This window comes from Callospermophilus lateralis, chromosome 10 (assembly GCF_048772815.1).
Source record: "Callospermophilus lateralis isolate mCalLat2 chromosome 10, mCalLat2.hap1, whole genome shotgun sequence".
Lineage (NCBI taxonomy): Eukaryota > Metazoa > Chordata > Mammalia > Rodentia > Sciuridae > Callospermophilus > Callospermophilus lateralis.
In genome coordinates, this window is record NC_135314.1 from 129,301,840 (window position 1) to 129,314,798 (window position 12,959).

The 12,959-nt window shown below is 40.7% G+C and overlaps 1 protein-coding gene across 1 annotated transcript in view; it reads right to left on the reverse strand.

The window, feature by feature from the left end:
* The window catches only part of LOC143408187 (collagen alpha-4(VI) chain-like), an 81,892-nt gene extending 72,206 nt beyond the window's left edge, over positions 1-9,686 (reverse strand). Inside the window, exons 1-4 of the mRNA XM_076867632.2 lie at positions 9,611-9,686; positions 6,841-7,443; positions 3,977-4,564; positions 2,667-3,272 (exon numbers count right to left, since the gene is read on the reverse strand). Of these exons, the coding sequence (XP_076723747.2) occupies positions 2,667-3,272; positions 3,977-4,564; positions 6,841-7,443; positions 9,611-9,686 (1,873 nt within the window). The remainder of the gene's footprint in view (positions 1-2,666; positions 3,273-3,976; positions 4,565-6,840; positions 7,444-9,610) is intronic.
* Between the last annotated feature and the right edge of the window lie 3,273 nt (positions 9,687-12,959).

Consider the following 12,959-nt stretch of genomic DNA (forward strand, 5'->3'; position numbering starts at 1 on the left):
GAAGGAAGCATAAATTACCTGCCACACAGAATCCAGATAATGCCCTTCCTATTTAGGGCAATGCCCAATGTAGGTAAGCCCGCCATGTTTACATGTCAATGGGGTCCATCTGCTTTGATACATGATAAAAGAAATCTACCAAAATGATATATGCCAAAAGCTAAAATTGGTGTATGGACAACTGAATATTGTGAAATAAGATCTAGAGAAGGTAAAACGGGGCCACGGAGTAAACTTTTGACTTTCTTTGGGGTGTCCTCTAATTTCCCTTATGGTCCTTTTATATATATATATATATAAAGAATCAACAACCAACCCTGGATTTTAAGAAAGGGTGTTGTCCCTGGTTTTGACAAATCTTGAGTACTTTCTCTAGAAACTAGAAGTCTCGGCTTCTCCCTTCCTTCCCCTAATGGTACCAAGTACTATTATTCTCCTTTCAAGTTGTCTCCAGGATTCATCTCTTTCGTGATTATCAGAGCCATGATTGGGCTGGGCCCAGACACTCTCCACATGTGACCAGATGGCGTTTCCACTTTAAATACTTTATGGGTCTTAGATGCCACCTAGAACCCAGCATGCTCGCCAAAGGCTCTCTTCAGGACTGCTCTTGATCGTGCCACTTTTCCTGCTTAAAAGCCTCCAATTACTTCTAGTGCCTTGGGACCCTGTAATCAGGGCACATCCTACCTAATCTAATCTCATCCCTTAAAGCTCTTAAACCCTCCCTCTGTTCCCAGTTGGTAGTTTTCACTTTCTTCCACATTTATTCAGACTATTTCCATTTTCACATCCTTATCAGGAGTGAGAAACCCTCACCTGACTCTTCCCCTTACCAAAAGTGCCCCCTTCCCTTTTCCCCATATATCAAAATAACACCCTACTAAAGGACCAGTGCGATTCCTTCCTTTTCACATTCTCCAGTAGGCCTCCCTGTGCTCTAATTCTATTTAATGAAGTACCTATCAGGTTCTTGGCTCCTTGTTGCTGTGCTGATGTATGCTCTTCTTGTCTCATATGTGTTCATAAAACTGCAAAGCTCCCAAGCTCCAGATGTTGGGAGGTCAGGGGAGAGGTATAAACAACTTCAGAAAAAGGACATCTAGGTCCCTTTTGATGTGCAGATCAAAGGATCTTCACTAAGAGATAACTTAGGAACTGAAAGGCAAATTTTTTCTTTCCTTTGTTTTCTTTTTTTTTTTTCTTTTTTTTTTTTTTTTTTTTTTTTGGTACTTGATTAACTACAGGGCACTCTGCCACTGAGCCACATCCCCAACCCTATCTTTGTATTTTATTTAGAGACAGGATCTCACTGAGCTGCTTAACACTTCACCATTGCTGAGGCTGGCTTTGAACTCACGATCCTTTTGTCTCAGCCTCCCAAACTGCTGAGATTACAGACATGTGCCACTGCACCCAGCCTGAAAGGTAAATTTTGACTGTGGGTATTCCAGGAGGATAGTAGGATGTTCAAAGACAGAGACAGAGGTGGGAAAGCAAGACATATACATGGCAAATAATGAATAGTTCAATTTGGCTAGTGAGTAGAATATGTAAAAAGACTTAGAAGGAGATAAGGCCCAGTGGTTTCCAACCAATAGTGGACATTTTGAGACTATATGAGGGTGTTTTGAATTGCACAATAATCGGAGATGCTACTTGCAGGAATCAGGGGTGCAACACCTCAGATGATGCCCAGGAAAATCCTGTACTAGGAATGTCCTACCCAAAACACTCATAGCATCTTCCTTCAAATGCCAACCTAAGGAAAGATTTTTTTAATCCCTTGGGAAAAGCCTGAATGCTTTTTAATCCTGGAAAATGTATATGGTAACTTGTATTATTGTTCAGAAATATTCAATTCCACGGGGCTTGGTGGTGCACGCCTGTAATCCCAGCAGCTCCAGAGGCTGAGACAGGAGGATCCTGAGTTCAGAGCGAGCCTCAGCAACTTAGTGAGCCCCTGAGCAACTCAGCAAGACCCTGTCTCTATATAAAATATAAAAAGGGATGGACATGTGGCTCAGTGGTTAAGCACCCCCAGGTTCAATCCCTGGTACATAAATAAATAAATAAATAAACAAATATTCATTTCCATGAGAAAAATATACTTTCCTATTCCACTGATGTTAACATAGTCATCTGACTTTCTTTGGCCAATGGAATGTTCATAAACGCAGAAGGAGTCTGAAAAGTACTTATGTGATTGTGTTTCTCTCTTGCACCTCTGCAATTACCATGGAAAGAATATGCTCAGACTAGCCTGATGAGCCCAGGAAGATGATGAGAGATACACGGAGAAGAGCCAAGCTTAAATCAGTCAACCCTCAGCCAAATTCCAGGTCTACAAATGAGCCCAGGTGAGATCAGCAAAGTTATCAGTTGGGCCCAGTTAAGATCAACTGGCCCAAATCCATGAGAATAAATTATTATTTTTAATCACTGACTTTTCAAATGGTTTGTTATGCCGTGTCGTTGTAGCCATCAGAGTTAATTAATACAAGATGTGTATTGGAGGCATCCCAGACCTCCTTTTCCTATCCACAGATGTCAATACCCCACTACTAAGGAATCCAGAATGCCCCCTTTCTCTGATCCTTCCACAGATTTTCCTCTTAGAGTGTGAGACCTCCCAGTGGCTCACATAGCCAGGAACCAAGCCTTACCTACTATGGCTTCCTCCGTAGCCTGAGTCCTGAACTCTGACTGTCCAGTCCCTTGGATCACCATACTCACATCCTGTGATATCTGTCTGATTCCATCTTCTCCCTGCACATCATATACAAGCGCTGGGGACCCTATGCCCTCCAGTTCTCCCCTGTCAGCCTGCTGCACACCCACAGACAAGACTTTCACGCCCTTCTCCCTCAGTGTCTGCGCAGCATCCCAGGCCTCATCCTCAGATTTGCCGGAGGTAATGACCACTGCGAATTGAGGGATGCCCTGTAGAATCCGACTTCCTGCTGCCTCCTGGAGGAAGGTCTGATGAAGGTACCACAGAGCTTTGCCCGTCCTCCTGGAGCCACCTCGGAGCACAAAGCGCTCACGGATGTGAGTCATCATCTCATTCTGGGTCTTGTAGGTATTGAACAAAAACTCAGTGTGACCTTGGTCACCATACTGAGCCAGTCCAATCTGGTACTTGTCCCTGCCAACCTCCAGCATGCTAACCGTTCTGGCGATGAAATTCCGCATCCACTGGAAACTGGCCCTTGATGTTTCCTGGGAGGTGTCCACAAGAAAGACCACATCTGCATAGGCCTTAGTGTATTCTGAAAGTAAAGAAAGGAGGAGGAGGGGAAATCATAGAGGAGAAAGTGAATCAAATCAAGCTCTTGTGAAAATTTCATATAAGGATGGTTTGGTGTGGCCCATGTGAGAAGGAGTGGTGCTGCATCTACACAATGCTTTTATATATTGTGCATTTCCCCCTTCTCTGTACGGATCTTGTCACAAGGCTCTCTATTTTCTGCCTCTATTTTCTGCTTTATTAGAACCTTTCCATTGTTCTTTTTCAACCAATGGAGCAAGCATGGGAAACTGACCATTACTAAATAGTTAATCTGTATTAAGGCTTTTTATATACTATTGATTTTAGTTCTTGGAGATCATTCTCTGGGCAAGTACTATTATCTTCGTTGAGCAGGTGAAGAAACTGATGAGGTGAAACTGCTGTTGATGCTCACATAACTGAAATATGGTAAATGAAAGATTAAAAAGCAGCCACTCTGGACTCTAAAACCCATGCTGTTTCCTCTGAACATGGTAGAATGTTCTTTTCTTCTTTTCTACTTATGAGAACTCCATCTATCTTTCAAATCCAACCCAGACATCCCTTCCTTTAGGAAGGCTCCCCAGATTCCTCACAGATAATAGACATTCCTTCTCCTGCCCTCCCATGATGCCCAGAATATGTTGGCTCATATTAAAGTTAAGCGGTTTGGTTGTAATGTTAGGTTTTGACACAGTTTCTCACCTTTTATCTTACCCTCCACTGCTGAGCACAGAGTCTGAAGAAGGCTTCCTGAGAATTCCTGCAGGATGTTGAAGTTTTCAGTATTGAAGAGAAACTTCTCATATGGCTCACTGGCTATTTTTCGTAATTCCTGGACATCCTGAACATTGACTCCTACCACATATACAATAACTCCATCTTCTTTCAACTGGTCAGCTGCATCCTGAACCTCATCATTTGACTCCCCATCTGTCACCAGGATAACTATCTGAGGAACCCTGTCCTTGGCCCGGCTGCCACCCGACTCAGTCAAGTAGTTAGTCCGGATAAATTCCAAGGCACTCCCTGTGTTTGTGCCTCCTGTGCGGTAGGGAAGATTCTGGATATGTTCCAGGACCACGCTCTTCAGAGGGTACTGGTTCAGCTGAAAGGCTGGGTAGATATTGTCATTATATTGGGCGAGTGCCACCTGGACCCGGTCACTGCGGATGTCAAGCCCCAAGACAATGGAGTACAGGAAGTTCTTGACTTTCTGGAAATTCTGGGGTCCAATGCTAGTAGAGCTGTCCACTAGGAACACAATGTCTGCTAGGGCTACTTCTCTGCAAGCTGCAAAAGAGAGAAAAAAAGGCATGGGGGTCACTGGGTTTTTATTCAAAATACTTAGAATCAATGGTGCTAAGTGGTGCACAGAAAGGAATTGCAATAGCAGCCAGCTGATACTGAGTGGTCCTCAGCGTGCTCAGAGCGACATCACTTTCCTCCACTCCATAATCTTCCAGTACTTCAGACCTGCTCTACTGATAACCTCCGACATTGAAATCCACTTGGATGATCCCTTGAATCTTATTTAAAAAGGAAAACACTTGTGTAAATTTAGCATCAGGCTGAAAAATGAAATTTCTGGTCAGAATAAGCCATCAGCCTCCTATTCTGTCACAAAAGGAAGGTGCTGGCATCAGCAGGGCAGAAAACTGGAACATGTTCCATGTTCCTTGATACATATCATCGCTGTGCTACCACCTAGCAATTTTGTGACCTGTTTATCACTAAGACTTAATTTTCTACTCTGAAATTTTTAATAGTAGACCTCAGACTCTTATGGGATTGTTTGGAGGATAGAATAAGATAGTCTACAATAGTAGACAATATCTGTGCTCCTCCCAGTTCCTTTTGGATTACTTTTACTATTTCTGTACATTACTCTTTGGAAGGTTCCCTCCAGCCTTTGGAACTTCTTCATTCACAATTTAAATTAAAAAAAAAAAAAGCCAGATCTTTGCTTGACCCAGATTCAGGGTCAATACACCTCTGAGGCATCATCTACATTTTTGAGTTCCCCTCCAGTATCAGGTTGAAACTGCTCTTTATGAAACTTTTGCCTGAGATCACACCCTTCCTTACATTCTTCTATTTCTCTGTTCCCCCAAACCCAGTATCCTTGCTTGTGACACACCACATGTATCCAAATCCTTGTCTCAGGCTCTACTTCTGAGAACACTACCTCACACACCTGCTGTAAAAGACCTGGGATTGATTAAAAGACCTAGCTCTGTCCTGCATGTCTTGTGCTACCCTTTGGCCTGTTTTCTCATTTGAAAAATGCAAATAATGATACTCATTACCTACATATCCAACAAAGTTAGGATGATGGATCAGTCAGATGAGCAAAATAAACAAGTTTTGAAAACTACAAGAGCACCAAGCAAATGGTAGTTATTATTAATATGTTTACAAAACCTCTTTGTAAACCTTAAAGTGCTATAGAAAAGTAAGACATATAATATTTATTTGGTCATGCAAATGCAGAGCTACAACCTCATACTGCTGCATCAAAGGGTCCAAAGTGTCACCTACTCTATACAATATACCAAAATAATGAATAAATAAGGAAGGCTCCATCCTCTTGTGGGTGTTGATGGAACACACAAGCAATTTTCTCTTTCTCTGCTCAAAGTATAATAAAGCAAAGTATGCTTTATTATGGAGCTACAACCTAATAAAGTATAATTTGCTTTATTATACAGCTTGGTAATTAACTTATAAAGAATTTTCGCCAGCTTATGTCCCATCTCCAATAGAAGTACAAAGCAGATGAAAGGTACATCATCAACACAGGTATGATAGGTAGTACTAGGAAATGCTTATGGGCACTTCTGGTTGCCTATACACCGTGATAAACACTTTTTTTGCACAATTTTGTTTAATGCTTTCAATAACTCTCTAAGACAGAAAGTTTCATCCCAGAAAGAAAATTTAGATTCAGAGAGATTAAGTTACTAGTCCAAGATAACACACTTAGAAAGTAGAGAACTAGCCAGGCATGATGATGCACACCTCAGGAGACTGAGGCAGGAGGACTGCAAGTTCAAGTCCAGCCTCAGCAACTCAATAAGATGCTGTCTCAAAATTAAAATACAAATAAATAAAAAGGACTGAGGATATAACTCAGTGGTAAAACATCCTGGGTTCAATTCCTACCTAAAAAAAAAAAAAAAAAAAAAAAAAAAGGTAGAATGCAGAGAACTAGAATTTGAACCCAGATCTTTCCTTTCCCTAATTTTTTTTCTCTTAACCAGTATATTATACCAAACACTGGCAGTGAAATATGCACACTTTCTGGGAAAACTCTCCTGTTCTGCACTCACATCCAAACAATATGGGTACGTTAAGCTAAGAATAACAGTATCATTCTAGAATCAAATAATACTACATCCTTATGTCAATATACTAATGACTTAATGAAATTTTAATTTCAAAATTAAACATGCACACATATGGAAAATAAGAAGAGTAGGAGAGATGAATAAGAGCTAATGCTTTGAGTTTTGTGACATTCAAATTAAAAAAAAAAAAAAAAAAAAAGGAGGGAGAAGTTTGTGTACCTGGAGATACGGGGTCAACAGGTTGAGCTGCCTTTGCCAAAGTATCACACAGCTCAAGCCGCAGCTTCTGGGCAAGACTGATCAGGCCAGAGACTCTGGGAACAAAGGAGGTAAACTTCTCCTTGGGACTACTTGCAATCTCCCTGAGCTCTGCCCGAACTGAATTTCCAATGCCAACTGCATAAAGTAGGATGCCTGCCTTCCTAAATGCCTCAGCAGGTTCACGAATATGGTCCTCAGGCTGGCTGCTGCTGACAACCATGGCGATCTGGGGCACCCCTTGGCTTGCGTGGCTCCCGGCTCCCTCCTGGAAGTGGTGATCCAGAATGAACTGCAAAGCCAGGCCCAACTTGTTTCCCCCAGACTTAAATTGAAGCCTCTGAATGTGTCTCAACACATCGACTTTGCGGTGATAGGTGGAAAGCAGGAACTCTGAGTGGGGTGCATCGCTGTACTGGGCCAGACCCACCCGGATGGTCTCTCCGCTGACATTAAAGCTGTTAACCAGGATGCTCAGGAAGTTCTGCACACTGCGGGCATGTTGGGGGTTGATGTTGGCGTCCACCAGAAATACCACATCTCCCACAGAGGCCTTCCTGCAGACTGAGAAAGAGATGCTTTGAGATAAAATATTATAGATTGACATCTAGTGGCTGGAAATCCATCTCTCCCAATGCAGTGCCTTACCCCCCACAGGTCCAATGGATGCCGGTATGCATACAACCCGAGATACACAATCATCTCCTCTGATTTCTTGTGGCTGCCCATCCAGTCCCCTGCCACCCTCCATTCCTTTCTGACAGACATTTGACCCTTCAATCAGATTCCTTTTCCTGGCTCTCCACACATCCCTTGAACTTAATTTAAAAAAATTAAACATAAAAATAAAAATAACAGCTTTCTAAGAGTAGTGGGCACTGCTGGTGCCCACCTAGATCCTCTTTATTGGCTGGCACACCTATTCTCCCAGCTGCTTCCAGGGCTACAGCTAACTGCCCACATCGTGAGAAGAAAGGAAGGAGGGAGGGCGGGAAGGGAGAGCACTTATAAGGCTGGAAATCTTGAACAACAATGAAAACACAGGAATCAAAATTTTAGAGTTGAAAATAATCCCGTGAGATTATCCATGCAACGTTTGCAGCCACAAGGCACATGTGACCACTGAGCACCTAAAATGCTGCTAGTATGAGCAAGAAACTAAATTTTACATTTTACTTCATTTTAATTTGTTTTAATTTAAGCAGTCAATGCAGCTAATAGTCACTGCATTGGACAGCACAAGCATAGAATAAGGAATCTAATTTTCCCAAGTCACAAAGAAGGAAAATAAGACCTGAAAAGGAAAAACTCAACTGTAAATCCAAAGAGCTAGATAGAAGCCAGGTCTCCTAACATCTAGTCCATATCCTGAAAGTTAAATTAAAAATCCATGTTTCAGGAGTTGGGGTTGTGGCTCAGTGGTAGAGCACTTGCCTAAAACATGATCTAGGCATAAAAATAAATAAATAAAATAAAGGTATTGTGTCCATCTAAAATATATCAAAAAATATCCACGTTTCAAGCTAGTAGTGTTGGCACACGCCTGCAACCCCAGCCTATGTGGGAGAATTGGGAGACTGAGGCAAGAGGATCAAAAGTTTAAGGTCAGACTCAGCAACTTAGGGAAAATAAAACGAAAAGGGCTGAGAATGTAGCTCAGTGGTGGAGCATTTGCCTAGCAATTGCAAGGCCCTGGGTTCTATCCTCAGAACCAAAGCAGGGGTGGGGGAATTCATGTTTTAGAAAAGTAAAGACCAAGTGAGAGCCTAGACAGAGAAGGACTGGAGGAAGTTGGTCTAATCCAATCCAGAGACAATAATCCACCTGTCACTTCTGGAGAATTAAGCTTTGACCCTTCAATCAGATTCCTTTGCAATCTTGTTGGGAAAAAAATAACTCAGTGACTGTTCTAGGGCTGGCTTACTGGTTTGTCCCTGAAACAACTCTTTCAGGATCAGTCAAATGCAGGCTATCAAGTGTTTCCCTGGCTTCTCCAAGCAGAAGAAATCTCCCAGCTGTAGGAATATTTCTCAGACAAGTATTGGTTCCATCGTGTGCAACTACCAGGAGGGTTACATTTTCATACCTCATAATTTTCTTAAGCCCTCCATTAGTTCTTTGTAGTTTTAGGATTTTGAAACATTATAAGACGACTATTACCACTTCTGTTCACAGGGATGGGAGCCAGGGCCAAAGGGAAAATTTAGAGAGCTTCTTGTTGTTTTTTTTTTCCCCAACAAATAACAGTCTATGTAATTATATTTGAATATTTAAACCTCATAGTGTCTCACAGGGGCTTCAGGCTATTCAAACAATCTTCTCTTGGTATGACTTTCATCTTGAAAGTCTCAACACTGTTAAAATGACTACAAAAAATTGTAGCAGTGTCACCAGTATTCAGTGAAGCTATCCATCTCATGATGACAATTATCCCCTTGGAACAGCTCTGCCATAAAAACAAAGCAGAATGCAGAACAGGCCCTTTTTACAAAAGCACTTCAGAGCCTGATAATACATTCTGCAGTATGGCACTTTTAATATCCCTTTTTTGTCACTTGAGATTAAGTATTGAAAAAAAAAAGCCAAGTACCCATCATTTACCAAAAGCTCCCAGATTCTGACTAAATTCTCCTTCAATGAATTGAATCCCCTTTTCTAAGTATGAAGATTGTCAGGAACACCAAGTTCCTGGCAAGGTAATCATTTGATCTTAAAGAATCTCATGCATTACCAATCTTCTGTGCTCTGATGAAGTCAAAACTAGCTGCAAGAAAGATGATGACCAAAAACATCTTCCAAGTCTCCATTGTAGATGCAACCCTAGAAAGAAAAAGAAACCCTGTAATTTAAAATTGTGTCTTCATACACTTAAAAGGAGTGCCTCACATTGCATGTAAATTTATATGTCAATAACATTATTTTCTAAAAGAACAATTAAACCAAGGCTGAATGTTTTCTTTGATATGAAGATGTTGACTCATAATGGCGATTGGTGGGTGGGAGCATGGGAGGAATGGATGAACTTTAGATAGGTCAAAGGGAGAGAGGGGAAAGAAGGGAAAAGCAGGTAGGCATGATGGTGGAATGAGTTAGACATCATTACCCTAAGTACGAATGGTGTGAAAATACTTTGTGTACAACCAGTGTCTTGAAAAATTGTGCTCTATATGTGCAATATGAAATGAATTGCATTCTGCCATTATGTTTAACAAATTAGAATAAATAAAAGAAAAAGAAGAACAATTAAACCCCAAACCAACAGATGCTTTTTGAGAATAAAGGATGCTGGATACAGTGGCACGTGCCTATAATCCTAGTGGTTTGAGAGGCTGAGGTAAGAGGATCACGAGTTCAAAACCAGCCTCAGCAACTTAGTGAGGCACATAGCAAGACAGCAAAACCCTATCTCTAAACAAAATATTAAAAAGGGCTGGGGACGTGGCTCAGTGGTCGAGTGTCCCTGAATTCAATCTCTGGTATACTCCCACCCCCCAAAAAAAACTAAAATGAAATATAAAAAGGATGGACTGTAAATTAGCTCACTGGTAAAATGCCCTGGGGTTCAATCCTTTGTACCAAAAATAAATAAATAAGAAGGAAATGTTGCCACTTTGTTTCAGTTGCGCAAGGAAACAGGTCTTGTTGATCTGACTCAGGAAGAATTCTGTAAACACCCACAGTATACACCTCAGACTTGTCTATTGAAAGTTGTCCAGATGTGGCTATAAAAGGAGAAAGCATACAGGGCATGGGATACAACTTCTGTTTCACACACTGAATTCACTTGGTGGAACATAAACATGTCTCAATGATTTTGCTTGCATTTTTATACAAGAGTTTGATGACCCGATAAACATTTGTAGCATGCAAAAAATATTCAAATATCTCAGGAGCACATCTGCCTGATTAAATTAGCACAGCCCAAAAACATTTTATAAACTCCCAGCAGAAGCAGAACATGACCACCCTTTCCCCTAAGTGAATTCATATCCAAAGCACACATTAAAATCATCTGTTCTCGATTCCATTTCTACTTTTTCACTCTACAAAAGTACCTTTGTTTAAAAAAAAAAAAACACAGTAGTCACATTGAACGAGGGGTCCAAGTGGGCAGGGGATACTTCATCTTTTCATTCTTATCCATCCAGTTGCACAGACAGAACTCTTGGAGAGAAACTACCTGAATTTGAACCTCAGGTCCACTACTCAATAATGGTTCTTGGGCAAATTGCTTCACTTCTCTGTGCCTCGGTTTCCCCAAATACACCTACCTCGTAGTATCATCAGGATTCAGTGAGCTCATTAATACTTAACCCAGGCCTGTTTGTTTAACAAACAAAAGAGGAAGAACTCTTTTGTTTGTTAAATAATATAATAATCTTCTTGGAACTTCATGATATAAAATTTAAAAAGAATTTTCCCTAACTTGAAACTCAAGAGTCTGTAGAAATAGAGGAACTGATATTTGCCTAAGTATTAATGAAATAATTTTTGCATAATTTGTATGATTTGATTTAATTCATTCACTTAATTTTTTGCTCTCAGTTGTTTGCTGTTTTGTAAGTTACTCTGCTAATATCTTCATATTTCTCACCTCAAACCTGGAAGAAGCCAGCAGATCAGGCATTACTGTGCTCATTTTGTTGATGGAAATAGAAGAAATTGGGTGCAAGAAAGGTTAAGGATCATACCAGAACTATACAGCTATGGGCTGTCAAGACCTGCCCACACACCCCAGGTGACTCGATTACAGGTCCAGTGCCTGAATGGACATCAAACATCTGCTTCAGACCCTTCAGTGAAAATCTTCAAGTCAAGACTTGTCATTCAACTTTGGAGTCTACTTTACGTCAAATAAAGACCTGGGAGAGGGCTGGAGATGTGGCTCAAGCGGTAGCGCGCTCGCCTGGCATGTGTGTGGCCTGGATTCGATCCTCAGCACCACATACAAAGATGTTGTGTCCGCCGATAACTAAAAAATAAATATTAAAAAAAAAAAAGACCTGGGAGAAATTTAGCCTGGAGTAAAAATGTAAACTGAAGACCCAAGTTCCTTTATCAGTTAGATCTAAAAGGAGCAACATTTTTATCCAAACTCTGTGTTAGGTACTGCAGGGAATAGAATTCTAAATGGCTCGTTTATGCTTAGAGCACTGAATGATATATTTGGGGAGAAAAATTTTACTATACCAGAAACAATTTTAAAAATTGGTAAATGTTAAAGAACATTTCTTTAAACATATCAAAGAGTTTAAGCAAGAATCTCTATAGTATTCACATCCATTTCAGTCTTGGGCTCTTCAGATGGAATATTATATGGAAATAACCATCACTGTGCCCAGAAATACCAGATATCCAACAACTGAGTTCCACTTTCCACAAAGTGGTATGGCTGCCCTGCTTCCCTAAAGACCCGGATCTACTGTTCATGCTCAATTTACTCCTTAAGAATGATTCAAAGAGATGAGGCAACCACATCTTTTTCATTGTTTATAGCTTTATAGCACTCACCAAAAAAAAAAAAAAAAAAACAGAGTGAAAAGATTTGACTTCAAAGACAGCCCTTAGGCTTTGGCTCTGGTTTCAGCTTGGCCATTTGCTCTGTAAATCTGAACAAGCCATTTCATCTTTCAGGGTTTATGTGATGGCTCTTGAAGTCTTACAGTTGATTTGAGCAACCAACTCTATTGACTACTATGTTATAAACATTCCCCCAAAGGGCTGGTCCAGGGATTTTCCAATGAACAAATATGATACAGTTAGACTTCTCTGTTCCTCAATGTTTTGTCTGTGTGTGTGTTTGTTTGAGGTATTTGGAGATTGAACCCAAGGCCTCCCACTTTCAAGGCAAGTACTCTGCCTCTGAGCTACATCCCCAGTCCTTTTGGTGGTTTTTTTGTTTTTTTGGGTTTTTTTGTTTTTTTTTTTTTTGTGTGTGTGTGTGTGTGTATCTGTGTTGTTTTGTTTTGTTTTATTTTGTTTTTGTTTAATTCTGAGACAGGATCTCACTAAATTTGACCAAGCTAGCTTCAAATTTGCAATCCTAGCTCAACCTCTTGAATAACTGGATTACAAGCAAG